Source organism: Aspergillus pseudonomiae, assembly GCF_009193645.1.
Source record: "Aspergillus pseudonomiae strain CBS 119388 unplaced genomic scaffold BDV37scaffold_16, whole genome shotgun sequence".
NCBI classification, from domain to species: Eukaryota; Fungi; Ascomycota; class Eurotiomycetes; order Eurotiales; family Aspergillaceae; genus Aspergillus; species Aspergillus pseudonomiae.
In genome coordinates this window covers 182,541-195,419 of record NW_022476008.1, presented here as the reverse complement: position 1 = coordinate 195,419, position 12,879 = coordinate 182,541, and the positions used below count along the sequence as shown (strand labels likewise).

The 12,879-nt window shown below is 49.6% G+C and overlaps 5 protein-coding genes across 5 annotated transcripts; 2 read left to right on the top strand and 3 right to left on the bottom strand.

Annotated features, from left to right (window-relative positions):
- Positions 1-169: 169 nt before the first annotated feature.
- BDV37DRAFT_280786 (uncharacterized protein) lies at positions 170-484 on the bottom strand (the record flags this gene model as incomplete). The annotated part of the gene is made up of 3 exons (XM_032086657.1): positions 170-217; positions 274-339; positions 392-484. The coding sequence occupies 3 exons, from the start codon at positions 482-484 to the stop codon at positions 170-172; spliced, it is 207 nt and encodes a 68-aa protein (XP_031943824.1).
- A 1,402-nt stretch (positions 485-1,886) lies between these two features.
- On the bottom strand, positions 1,887-4,642 carry BDV37DRAFT_242670 (uncharacterized protein). The gene is made up of 2 exons (XM_032081349.1): positions 4,072-4,642; positions 1,887-4,018 (listed from the first exon to the last, which is right to left on the bottom strand). The coding sequence occupies exons 1-2, from the start codon at positions 4,572-4,574 to the stop codon at positions 2,455-2,457; spliced, it is 2,067 nt and encodes a 688-aa protein (XP_031943823.1). The 5' UTR covers positions 4,575-4,642; the 3' UTR covers positions 1,887-2,454.
- A 447-nt stretch (positions 4,643-5,089) lies between these two features.
- On the bottom strand, positions 5,090-7,501 carry BDV37DRAFT_242668 (Zn(II)2Cys6 transcription factor). The gene is made up of 3 exons (XM_032081348.1): positions 6,834-7,501; positions 6,049-6,767; positions 5,090-5,997 (listed from the first exon to the last, which is right to left on the bottom strand). Exons 1-3 carry the CDS (start codon positions 6,919-6,921, stop codon positions 5,200-5,202), a joined length of 1,605 nt encoding a protein of 534 aa, XP_031943822.1. The 5' UTR covers positions 6,922-7,501; the 3' UTR covers positions 5,090-5,199.
- Positions 7,502-7,817: 316 nt separating this feature from the next.
- On the top strand, positions 7,818-10,244 carry BDV37DRAFT_292065 (major facilitator superfamily domain-containing protein). Its single transcript, XM_032089094.1, has 8 exons — positions 7,818-8,147; positions 8,212-8,300; positions 8,382-8,452; positions 8,507-8,798; positions 8,866-8,937; positions 8,995-9,711; positions 9,773-9,877; positions 9,952-10,244. The coding sequence occupies exons 1-8, from the start codon at positions 8,069-8,071 to the stop codon at positions 10,180-10,182; spliced, it is 1,656 nt and encodes a 551-aa protein (XP_031943821.1). The 5' UTR covers positions 7,818-8,068; the 3' UTR covers positions 10,183-10,244.
- A 240-nt stretch (positions 10,245-10,484) lies between these two features.
- Positions 10,485-12,386, top strand: BDV37DRAFT_242663 (amidohydrolase). The gene has a single exon (XM_032081347.1). The coding sequence runs from the start codon at positions 10,674-10,676 to the stop codon at positions 12,312-12,314; it is 1,641 nt and encodes a 546-aa protein (XP_031943820.1). The 5' UTR covers positions 10,485-10,673; the 3' UTR covers positions 12,315-12,386.
- Positions 12,387-12,879: the final 493 nt, after the last annotated feature.

Genomic DNA, 12,879 nt, shown 5'->3' with positions numbered 1-12,879 from the left:
TTAGATAAAGAAGGTTGACGATTACAGAAAAGTCCAAGTGGTAATATAGATTATAGTTTAAGTTCAACAGGTGTTACGGCCATATGTACAGGTTCATTCCGAATGGCAAGCCCGGGATAAACTCTTCCTTCCCCCGTTCATACAATTGAGACCATTTGGTAGAACGGGCTCAGTTCTTGGCTTGCTGGCAGACGCCCTGGTCGGCCTTCTCGTCTTGCTGTAGTCCACATCAGTTGCTGGTGAGTCGAGTTAAGTAGGGGGCTGAACGCTTACCAAGCAGAATCCACCTTCACAGACACCCATGCTACCGTCCTTCTTGCAGGGAGCGCCGATGGGGAGCTAATACATTGTCAGTAGCTTGTTCCAAAATGACATCGCACGCTTGACGTACAGTGTTCTGAGCAGGATTGTTACCAGCCTGCTGCTGGGGAGCGGCAATAGCAGCGCTGATAAGAGTGAGAGCGGCGAGGAAGGAGAAACGCATCGTGATGGTGTTTGGAGTTGGGGGTTTGGAGATTGAGTTGCTGGTCTTTCTTGCTTTCAATTGTTTGAACTGTTGAGAAAGATGTCGATAGAGTCCCTTGGCCTCCTTATATGTGTTTCCAGACACTAGATTATATAACAACTGTTTCTATATATACTCGGTAAGTTTATCTCTGTACTCCACCAATGTGGGTGGGTGCCACGTACGTATGGCTCTAATAGTATCTGAACAATTGGTGTGATTTTCAGGGCCGTAACTCAATCAGGCATGCGAGGCATTAACGGATGGATCTACGGTCAACACAGGCAATGGTATGTCTGTTTGCTCTTTCGTCAATCTCACATCGAGTTAGGTATTATATATTTATCTCCATACATCTCAGCATCACTCCGTAACGCAAAACATCGTGCATATACAGTGAGCAACGGTAGACAGGAAAGACGATATCGGTATGCTCTCTACCCTTTCGGGCCTCTACGGAAATCTGTATAACCGGGTTTGCCGGCAAGGCGAGTTAGGCCCGAGAGAGAACGTGGAGAAGTTGTGGGTGTCCTTGAGCCTTAGCCTCTCTGATTGGCGCTATTTGGGCCAACAGGGTAATGATATTCTCGGGGGCTCTTGGCGGGTGAAGATCTCGAACCTACCCCTGATGTTCTCCTGCCCTCCGTAAACAGTCGAGCGAGCAAGTTTATTTTCTTCCTTGTGATCAGCTTGTTTACTAGAGCTTATAGTCGCGCGCTAGTGTGCGTAAAGCCAACCAGAATCTAGGTTGGGGTTGAACCAGGGGGGTATTCGATGTTGCCTTCGCCAAAATATCCCAAGTCGGATACGGGTAGTCAACCAAACTTGGTTGAACGCAGTATAGCAGGTCTACAAGTAATGCTAGTGAAGATAACATTCCATCATATGTATGGTCACGGGCCTTACGGAGTCCACGAGCAAGGCACAAAATGCGTACTCCTGCTCAGGAGTAACCCAACCCACAGTGGGGTGACGATCAGCCTTGAGGCTACGAAAACGGTCCTGGAATCAGCCGGCCTGAAGAACCAGCGCTAAGGCAATGTAGAGCGCCTAATTAAGTGCGATCTTCTCCGCAATAAGGTAGCGCTCTTCGGTAGTGGTTCGCCCATCGAACACTCAATCAAACAAGACCCTCCAACGCCTCGACTCCAAGCCCCTTTTGCTCGCAAAAGCCCAAAACTCAATGGCACGCCGCATAGAATAAGTGATGTACATAAACTACATACATACACGGCAGGGCGAGCACCCTTGGACCACCGGGTTTTAGTTTTCCCAATCTTTTTACCTAGACATCGTTTTCTACCCAGTAACTTGACGGCTGATCCACCCTGAGCGATAGGACTCCTTCCACTTACATTCGAAACATTAGTCATATCAGGAAAACAAAGCATGCTTGGCGTAGAAACAAGAATCTCCTTAATCTGTATCTTCTCACCCCTCCCCATCCTTTCTCTCACTATATTTCTGATAGCTAGGTTAAAGCACTGCTAGGACATGCAGAGAATATTGCTTACCAAGCGATCTTCTCTCAAACATGTTAATTTGGCCACTTCTCTTAATCTATTTGAAACCATTGAGCGAACCGCCAATCCAGTCGCCAATCATATAAAGTGAAGTTCTTTTCCTAGTGTGTGCCAGATGATCCACCTGCCGTCCAGAAATGTTCAAGTGCTAGTAGTTAGACCTTGCACCGAGGCAGACTGTCGAGGGGCTAAGGTACAGAAGATGCAAAAAGATCCTTAGGGCATATTGTTGAACAGCCCGCTACTCCGGATTCTCTCACTCTCACGGGCACATGATAATGTTGCATAGAATGTGAAGGGCTGGTTCGCATGGCTAGCGGATCTACTACTAGGTAAAGGATGGTATTGACGAGAACAATGTATCACGGCACACGCTGTATGCGTTCCATCTTAGAGCAGGCAGAACACGTTGGTATATTTTATGCCTTAGCCCCGACCAGTGACATGCATAGCCTGCACTATTTCATTTCCTCTGAAAAACTCTCGAGCGGTTCGGTGCAAGAAGTCCACCCGGTAGCGCAGCAAGTCCTCCTCGTTACGTCGACAATGCACCTCCAGTAGTCCTTTGCACATGCTCTTCAGTTGTCTTCGGAGTTGCTCAACTTGCAGCAAGAGGCCTCTGTAAGTGGGAGGTACATCTTTCTGTGGAGGGACCTTACTTTCGTCTTGGATTTCTCTTTCCAAGGACACATAGAGCAACACAGGTAGGGGCTCAGGGGCACTCGATGCAACGTTGAATATATGCGAAACATAAGAAGTATAAATCGGATCGACTGATTCAAGCATTGATTTGAACAGCAGTTCAAGGTCGACAGGGATCATCCTAAACTTCTTCTGCAAGAAGAAAAGGGTATCCCCAGTAGTCAACCATTCGCCGAAGGAGCGCACGGCCAGAACCGCCCAGAGAAATACACCCTGAGCCCGATCGGCAATTTCACCCACAATTTCATGGGTCTGCGGATTGAGTTCAAGAAGTAGTTCCCAGGCCGGATGTTGTTCGAGTTCACTCTGAACGTAATCGTGGATATCGTCGCGGTTGTGCCATTCCAAGTACAACTTCTGGTCGGCCGATGCTCCATATGCGTCTTCAAATACCTTCCATTGCCGGCTGGAGAGACACATTTTGATGTTCGAGTGAACGAGAGAGTTCAGAAGTTCGATCATCTCGGAATGCTCTCCTGTGCATTCGTCCAGACCGTCGATGAAAAAACAAAATTTGGTTGGGATAGCGTTTTGACTACATAAAGATTTGAAGGTCTCTAATAGCTCCTCCATACGCCACGGGCTGTCGCCGCCGTGTTCGCCCGACATGGTCGCTTCCCACCTTCGCGGACATACGATAGGAATCAGGTCCGGACTGTGGGTGAATATACCGTAGAGGAGAGACTGGAGTAAGCCAATTTTAGATTTCTGCATGCTGTTTCCTGCACTCCAGAAGAAATGGCTGGCAATAACCAGCTTCTCACTTCCAGCCCATGATCTCAGGCTTTTCAGGGTCTGGGGGTGAGCGAGTAGATATTTCATAAAAGTTGACTTCCCTGACGCTGGCTTCCCAGAGACCCAATATATGCTGCCATTTTCTCCCTGTAGCCATGGAAGGATTGTTGGCCTAGGAAAATGATGGATTTCCACGTCTATATTTCTTGGAAAGACCCACATAAAGCTCTTCTCATGGGCTCTCGCGATTCCCGCATGGTGGTCCTTGATTGATCGAAAGTGGAGTGTCCTGAGGAATCTCTGTACAAAGGCGACTTTTGATGCTTTTTGCACAACATGTGCCATTCTACAGGCCATGGAACTGAGCTGATTTGGATTGAAGGGGTTCGTCACGCCAGGTAGCACATCTCCTATGTACTCCTCGGCCGCTTGATGCTGTACGTCGCGGAGGGTTTCTAAGATATCCGCAAGCCATCTCGTTTGACTCATCTCTATTTGTCGATTCTGGTTCTTTAGGCGTTGTACCTCTTGTAAGATACTAGATTGTCCATCTCTGATAGGCTTAAATTAGCTCCGGCGTTTGGGTTATAGCACGTTTCTATATACCTTAGGACAATCGTGAGAACCCGCATCGCTTCCCTTCTACACACCAGTAACCCTTCCTCTAGAGCTTCAACCTGTTTCTCGTCCCAGACCCCTCGCAGTGCCTCATGGAAAGACCCAAAGATGCTTGAAGAGCTAGAATGAGATCTTAGCTGGTTACCTGCGATTATTAATTCTTCACATATTCCCAGACAACAATGCGCCAGGCTCTGAAGCTCAACATCTCCGTATGATATGGATTCATCAGTGGACCGTTCTGGAGTAAGTCTAATTGTCAAGCCGCCGCTGAGTTGTTGTAGTGTGTCGTAGATGTGGTTAAGCTTGGTATATTCCACAGGTCGGCCATCGACCGCCTGGTCTAATTCCCTAGGTAGAGACAATAGCGCAGAGCCAAAGCCAAGGGTTTGTAGGGTGTTTCCACACAGACGAAGTGCAGGAAGCGGATCAAGTATAGTCCTTGGTGAACTAATTCTCTCTGAGTTTAACATAACTGGCAATCTTAACATGTACTTGGATTCTCTTTCGAGGAATGGCTCCCCTAGTTAGACGGCTCATTCAAAAGGATAGAATGAAGAAATGCCTACCCAAGGTTGTCAATGCTGACAGCAGAATTACGTCTGGCCATACTACTGTGCTGACGCTGTGAATGGCCCCCAATATATATTTATAGAACATCCCGGGCTAGCTGGACACACGGTTAGCGAGGCTGATTAACGGGTGCCTACGTATCAGATTTAACTAATATATGTGGTCCAAGCACTGCGCGCCGTTTACGTGGCTGCCTGTTTATCGCGTTTTGGCCCCTTCTGCGGGCAAAAGCTTTGAGATACGCTCACACTCTCACTTAGATCCAGATAATATATGATTTGTAACATGGTGCAAGTCACGTGCTTTAAATGACAACGATACCACATCTACTAGGAATAATAGATCCGCAGTTACTGTATAAAACTAGTAAAGATTTGGTACGAATAGTAATGTACAAAGTTTAGCATTTATGTCACGAAGAGCCAACTCCAACCGAAGCTCCGTTTTTCAAACATGTATCATACAGTGATGGGGTAATCTAATTGCGAAGAAATTGAAATAAAAAGTACACTGGTAGTGGTTCATTCTCGTATGTTTTCATATCTACCATAAGGTCGTCAGCATATCCACCAACCGCCTCATCGTCCCGTTCCTCGTTGCCTTCCAAAAGGCCATGGCTTGGGACAACAGACAATCTCGGTGTGCGTCGTCTGTTGTATAGGTTCCCAGGACGACCATGGGCCAACAGTAATACTCGGCATAATAGTCTGTGGATGGGTCGAGCTTGCTGACCAAACTCATCCCTTCACAGACCAACTCCTGAAGAGAGCTGTCAGCTGTGGCCGAGTTGCTATTGATCATGTGCTCCAAAAGTATCTTGGAAACAACAATATATAGTCTTGGGCCTAGCAGAAGCGGTGTATGTGTAGTTGCGGCCAGCCAATCGCTCTCGGGCGAGGGCTGCGGCTGATCAACCCCACAATGACTGAAGTGGCTTAATAGCTGTTGGAGCTCATGGCATCTTGCGATATCGATGCCTTCCGCAGAGGACCGCTCATGCATTAGCGCGATCTCCCGCGCATATAAAAACAGCTTCGGCGGGGCACCGAGCACCGGTGACTCGGGGTACACCGGTACTTTCCATTTGTACATTTCTTGGAGTTTAGTTTCAGCCAGGGAAAGGGCGGCTTCGACAGGCTCGGGCGGTTTAATCGTTTGTTGAAACGGGATGCTCGTTGTCGCATGGAATATGAAGGATTCTAGTATGACACGAGACATGTTGATCTCCCCTTCGGATTGCAGCATGGGAGTTGTTTGGTCATCCTGAAAGCGTAACTTTATCAACTGTGCGAGGCCAAGTATATGGGCATCCACGCCCCTTGAGAGGCGAGGTTTGGATCTCTATTACTAGTTGTTAGTAATGCTCGGTGCATTCTCGATATATAAGCTCACCTCGTAGATACACAACATCATGGATGTTCGAATAATTGCTGTGTTCGCAGCATCAAACATACCACTGTCGAGGCTTTCGCGTAGTCCTGATATCGCTTTGACGTAATGCATACTGGCCAGCTTCTGGAAATGGACCTGTGAGTAAACGTCGTCCACCGGTATTTCTGCGCCACAGCATGCGAGAAGGGAATGCATGTAGAAGGGGGTACGTAAGGCCAACGTCAATGAATCATCGGCGGCAGCTCTGATGACAGTATCAAGGGCCATTGGTCGGATTAACTGTGGTAGAAACACAGCCCTTAGGAATTCAAACAAAGGCGCGCTGTCGGAAGTTATGGCGGGTGATAGACAGAGCAATGGGGAGATATAATTGAGGATAGAGGAATGGCTGCTTTGGGTAGTCATCGTATAGTCATTTTGGCTACTTGGGGTATCAGTATTGGTGGGAGAAAGAAACACATCGCTTCCTCCTTCAGTATCCCAAGAGGGAGACGCGCTGGCTGCATAGTCTGCCTCGAGTCCATGCTGTTTAACATGCCACTCATTGATAGAAGGTTGAGGGGAATGCTCTGAACGGGCTTTGCTGGCCGACCGGTGTTCAGATCTGGTCTGTTTTGGATTGCCACATAGGTCCGCAGGCCATTCACAGGAAAGCCATCGTCGGGCGCAATTCGAGCATGTCCCGGGAGTCTCGTCGCACTTCTTCTTCCTCTTCCTGCCTATAAGGGCTCGTTAGTCGAACGGTGAAAAACTTCCAGCAGAGATTGCGGAGTGGGGTGACCCACATGTGAGACAGCCAGTCTTCGTGCGGAGATGCGCCGGCCGTCGACGCGGTGGACGGTAGTTTTTCGTTCGGGGTGTCATTTCCGGCATACTTGAATCAACTCCCCAATCTAGTAGGGCCAGCTCTTCTGCCGCGGTACCATGCCGGTTGAGTTGGGGCGTATCATGCGCACAATCGGGAAGGTATCCCCTAATAGATGCCTAATGCCCTGATCTTCGTGGTTACAAGGCACTAGATACCTCCTGTGACGACCTATCTACTTGGCAATCGTACTGCCGATAAAGCCCTGGCCAGTGGAATGGCTATTCTTAGCACTTGGCCCGATAGGGAATGTGTACCCTATGGCCGCCAGGGTCCGTATAGCTGCAACACTAAACTCACGCGGCTGAGAAAGCTGCGGCAGCGATGTGTTGAAACTGATATCAGGACCCCAACAGGCAGACGTCAAGGGCTACCGTCGGTTATCCGCTATCTGATAAGGCGTCAGCATTGTGATTCAATGACACACTATCGCCCAGTGGTTATCTCTGGTGTGGGGAAATCTTAGATTGTGGGGTTGGGTGTACCCTCGAAGAGATTTTGCGGGGTGTACGTCAGGGATCCGGACAGCAGTTCGTGTGTCAAGTGTGTTAACAAAGGGGGATGACCGGTGCTAGGAGTTTCAACCAGGCCAGGAGGTGCTGTTCAGGATGCAACGAGGGTTGAGTCTTTTGCCTCCGCCACGAAGACGGGCCATGCCCGGGGGCTTCCCATTGGTGAATTCGACCGAGCGGACCCATAATTTGGACAGGCACAGCCAATGGCATCACTTTGCGCGATTCTCGCCCAATTGGGTCACGGGGTGGATATCAAACTCTCTCAACAAGCAGAAACCATTTCGTCGCTTCCACGCCACGTTCTTTGGTCAAGGCTTGTCCCTTAGTAGATAGTCTATCCGAATCTCTGGAATCGGATATTGCATTAACTCATGTAGTCTAGTAGTCGTGCCTCCCCTCCCCTACAAAGATAATTCATCGTATATATCACGACTGCCTCGTGTATAGTCTTCTTGCGATCAACTCGGCATTTGACGATACCTTCGTGTAGACATAGAAACTACTGCCTCGGCGAATGTTGTCAAAGACTCCCACCTCTTGGATAACTGGCTTTACAGTGTCAACATTGATATTTCCTTTCATCGTCCATCTTTGAAACCATTGAAATCTTGCCAACCCTAGCTGGTGATTGCGAGCCTCGATGACCGAGTCATCTGGGATACAACGAGACAATGTGGAAAGGCCACGGACGCCACCGGGGACGGTTTATTTCGGAGAGGGTAGATATCCCGCATCGTTCTATCGCGACATTCGCACTCCGGGGCTAACACTGACGGTCTCAAGGACCCATCGATCTTGACGGCGTCGAAGAAGATTCCGATGGCCATGTTATACTCCAGCCACAGCCATCGAATGACCCAAATGAGCCATTGGTACGTTTTCAGTCGCGAAACTGCCTTCCTCGCCACCCAGAATAGCCTGTTCGAGTATGAGCTGACGAGAAGTTTGGGTAGAACTGGCCCACTTACCAAAAGGCCATCAACTTTGGGATTACTTGCCTTTTCACCTTGATGGTGTTTACCACGTACGAGTCTATTTTCTAATTAAAAGCCCACACAGGGTGCTGACACACCGCTAGACTGGACGTCGGAACAGTGACCTGGCCTGCCCTGATGGAAGATCTCGGTTATGGAGAACAGTATCTTAATAACAGCTATGCGTCTGGATTGGCAGGCATGGCTATTGGGTGCATCTTCTTCATTCCTGCGGCGGACCTACTCGGGCGGAAGCCTGTATACATGTTTGCTTCGTTTGCCCTGGTCCTGTCGAATATAGGTTCAGCGGTGTTCCAAACCCGCGTCCAGTATATCGTGCTACAGGCGATAGCGGGGCTCGCAGGCTCAGTCAACGACACGATCATTCAGATGACTGTAAGTACAGCTGGCCCTGTCAAAGAACCTATTCCTAGTTCCGAGCTTATGCGACATGAGATAACAGATCGTGGATCTTTTTTTTGTGCACCAGCGTGCAACAATGAATGGTATATATTCCACATGTGTGGTGGTTGGTGTAAGGCTCTACTGCTCCGAAACCACTTTATCTCTGAACTAAACTCGTTGTTTCTAGACATATCTGAGCCTAATCCCCACCGGATATATTATCAATAGCCAGGGATGGCGTTGGGTATGGTGGTGGTGCGCCATTCTTAACGGACTGGTACTACTCTTGATCATTTTCGCGTACGAAGAGACTCGGTATGGGAGGCCCGCAGGAAACTGCTATATCGGCCAAGACCCCCCAGGGGCACTGGGGGCAGAGGAGAAGCAGATTACAGCCTCTGAATTCGACAAAGAAAAGCCGATGCCAACCCATTGTGATACAGTCCCACCGTTGCCTGTGGAGGAGCCTATCCCGCCCCGGAAGACGTATTTTAAAAGAATGACCCACTTTGAGCCTTCTGACAACATCACTCTCAAAAAATACTGGCGGCATATGTGGACTCCATTTGTCCTAATCTTCCGCATCCCAGCAGTGGCATTTGTGGGTCTTCAATATTCCTTCATGATGGTCTGGGTGGCCATCCTAGCCACAACACAGCCTATCTTGTTTGCGCAACCCCCATACAATTTTACATCAGTGGGCATCGGCAATATTAACATTGCGCCCTTCGTCGGGGCAGTTATCGGGTCCATATATGGCGGTCCTCTCAATGACTACTATGTCGTGTACATGGCCCGGCGCCGAGGTGGAATCTATGACCCGGAACTCAGATTGCACATGCTCCTTGTGCCCATGATCATCTTACCCCTAGGTCTCTTCCTTTACGGCACCAGCATTGCCAATGTACGTTGCACTACTCCCCGAGTGAGAATCGGAATCCCTCGCTAACAGAAAGCTTCACTAGGAACAACCGTGGATTGTCCCCTTAATTGGATCCTCATTTGTCGGCTTTGGTATCGGATCGGTAACATCGATCGTTCTCCCGTACTATGGAGATTCCTATTGTGAGGTATGCTTGATCTGTGCCTCCTGGCGCTCTTTTCCGCTGGTCTTGCAACATCTTGGTGGCTGACTATCTCCTAGCTTGTCGCTGAAGGCCTCGTCGTCATCACAGTCATCCGCAACGCAATCTCGACGGGTATCTCGTTCGCTATCAACCCGTGGATGACCGGACTTGGTGTGCAGAATATGTTTATCAGTGCTGGATGCGTGTGTTTTGGCATTATGCTCTTTATCATTCCCATGATAATCTGGGGTAAGAAGACGCGTATCAGCACCGCTGATTATTACTTGAGTGCCGTGGCTGCCGGTTAGGGTCTGTGTCGACCGGGCTCTGCAGTGCACACGAGATTGTTGAAGGGGATGGTGGGGATAGGGGGTGGTAATGGAGAAGGTGATAATTTGTAGAGACAGTGTAATTAGACTGGAGGGGAGTTAGATAAAATTGACTAGATCACCAGAAATCATTCCTGGTCACGAGATCTGTGTCTACCGTATATCGCATCTAAAATTATAAATACCTGTTCCATTACTTCCCCGCCACTCTCCTGATTCCTTCCTCCACAGCCCATACTGAGTATCGAATCCCACCTGCCAAGCCGATCTGGATGTGGAGAATTTTCGGCCGCGTAGGCCAATGGCGTCACTTTGCGCAGGGCCATCTTCACTTGGACCCCCATGCGACTACGACAAGGCATATAAGTCGACATTCCGCCCGCTGTATATCACCAACCCCGGGGGCAATCTCTTGTTCGCTACAATATAACTATCATAGCCGGTCTAGTATACATACGCGAAGAACCGACATGATGTCTACTACAATTTTCGCCAACGGGCGCATCTTCACACCGAGCACCGGCGCCGAAGGATATGACTTCCAACAAACCATGATCATCAGCGGGGACCGCATCCAATATGTCGGATCCCCAAACCATGACGCGATTCAGCAAGCGAAAGACTCCGGTGCCCATGAGGTAGACCTGCAAAACAAGATCGTGGTCCCAAGTTTCATCGATAGCCACATGCATATTGTCGACTTTTCGCTGTCATGCCGCAAGCTGAGCCTTCTCTCGTGTAAATCGTTGGAGGAGATTCGGCAGGCGATCAAGGCTTTTGCGGAGGCGAATCCAAAGGAGCCTCGGATTATGTGCAAAAGCTGGGTTCAGTCGACCACAGGGGGAGAAGCCCTGGCAAGTATGTTGGACGACCTGGATCCGCGCCCGATCTACATCCATGCCAACGATATGCATTCGGGATGGTGTAATACTGCCGCCTTGGAGGAGTTAGGGGTCGCCACTATGGCTGATCCTCCTGGCGGAACGATTCATCGGGATGCGAATGGGAAGCCGTCGGGTTTGTTGAGTGAGATGGCTCACTTGGGTATCGTTCCGCAGTTCCTGGTAAGGGCTACCCCGCTGAAGGATAAGCTGGATGCGATGGACGATGCGTTGGCCGAGTACACTGCGGCTGGGTACTCGGGAATGATTGACATGGGTATGGACGATCTTGAATGGGACGTGCTGAAGGCGTGGCGGGAGCGACATGGGGAGAAGTTTCCGTTCCATATTGCGGCGCACTGGGTGATTCCACCTAATGACAACCTGGACATGGTGTTTGGTGAACTCGATCGCGCGATCGCCCTGCATCGTGAATATAATCCGGCGACATCTCCCGACTTTTGCATTGCAGGGATTAAACTGATGTGCGATGGCGTCGTTGACAGCTGTACTGCAGCTCTGACAGACCCGTACCAGGGATGCGAGAATCCGGTGGATCCGATCTGGCCCGAGGACGCCTTGCAAGCTGTTGTGAAGAAGGCAGATGCGGCTGGACTGCAGATCGCTATTCACGCCATTGGTGACAAGGCCGTCAAGAATGCCATCGATGCACTATCTCTCGCACAGCCTGGCCATCGTCATCGCATTGAACATCTCGAGCTCACCTCGCCGGAGGACGCGAAACGCCTGGGTCAGCTTGGAATCACGGCGTCGGTTCAACCAGTCCACTCGGACCCGGCTCTGTTCCGTGCCTGGCCGGAGCTTATCGGAGAGCATCGCTGTAGCCGTGCATTTGCCTACCGCGAATTCCTTGAGGGCGGCGCTCCAGTGGCATTCGGCACAGATTCACCCACCGCACCCCATCCTGCCCTGCCAAACTTGTATAATGCTACCACCAGGAGATCCGCCCTTGAGCCCGAGTGTACGGAAACGGTCAATTCTCACTTTGGATTGCCTCTGGCTGCCGCTGTAACTGCCGCCACAACTGGGGCGGCCTATTCCCGCTGGGCGGATTCGTGGACGGGGTCCTTGAAGGCTGGGTTGAGAGCGGACTTTGTGGTTTTGGAAACGGACTGGAAGGCAGAGAATCTACTCAAGGCAAGCGTCCAGCAAACCTGGGCTCGAGGTCGGAAGACCTTCGATGCCAGTACGAATGGTGCACAAGTATAAAGAATATCTCATAAAGCGATGATTTCTATTCTATGCTTGTTGAAATAGAACATAACGAGAAATGAAGCAAACACTCATATCCTTCCTCGCATCATACGGTGCGCGAAGGGCATCACTCTTCTTCCTAATTCGTATATGTAGCTGTATAGAAGAAAAACAAGGAATGCCCTAGCTTTGTGTCAACATAACTCTAACAGGTATCATCCATCGTGTGTATTTACCTACGAGTTGCCTTTAGACCATCTGGCCCCGTTTCTCCGGTGTTCGTGAATCCCTCATGACTGGGCGTGGCCGTTGCTCATGTGCGTATTGCCCAGAGGCTGACTCCTTCTTGCCTTTGCGCGATTTGAGCATCAGAAGTGGTAGCAGAAGACACATGATGAGTGGATGGTTTTTTCCTCGCACGGGACATCGAAGAGGAATGGGAAATAAGAAAGATAGATATCTGAGTACGATTTCCAGCGAAAATTTGGTATTGGACTGAGTGAAAAGTGTAGCTCTTTTCTATAATTTCTCCGACTACCATCTATTGCATAGTACTTATACCTCTTGAGGCTGACTCCCT

Coding starts and splice junctions, on each gene's coding strand:
- BDV37DRAFT_292065 (XM_032089094.1), top strand. CDS start 8,069: ATGACCGAGTCATCTGGGATACAACGAGACAATGTGGAAAGGCCACGG. Junction 8,301..8,381: donor ATGACCCAAATGAGCCATTG/GTACGTTTTCAG, acceptor AAGTTTGGGTAG/AACTGGCCCACTTACCAAAA. Junction 8,938..8,994: donor CCACATGTGTGGTGGTTGGT/GTAAGGCTCTAC, acceptor CGTTGTTTCTAG/ACATATCTGAGCCTAATCCC.
- BDV37DRAFT_242670 (XM_032081349.1), bottom strand. CDS start 4,574: ATGTTAAGATTGCCAGTTATGTTAAACTCAGAGAGAATTAGTTCACCA. Junction 4,019..4,071: donor GTTCTCACGATTGTCCTAAG/GTATATAGAAAC, acceptor TAAGCCTATCAG/AGATGGACAATCTAGTATCT.
- BDV37DRAFT_242663 (XM_032081347.1), top strand. CDS start 10,674: ATGATGTCTACTACAATTTTCGCCAACGGGCGCATCTTCACACCGAGC.
- BDV37DRAFT_242668 (XM_032081348.1), bottom strand. CDS start 6,921: ATGCCGGAAATGACACCCCGAACGAAAAACTACCGTCCACCGCGTCGA. Junction 6,768..6,833: donor GAAGACTGGCTGTCTCACAT/GTGGGTCACCCC, acceptor GAGCCCTTATAG/GCAGGAAGAGGAAGAAGAAG. Junction 5,998..6,048: donor TGATGTTGTGTATCTACGAG/GTGAGCTTATAT, acceptor AACTAGTAATAG/AGATCCAAACCTCGCCTCTC.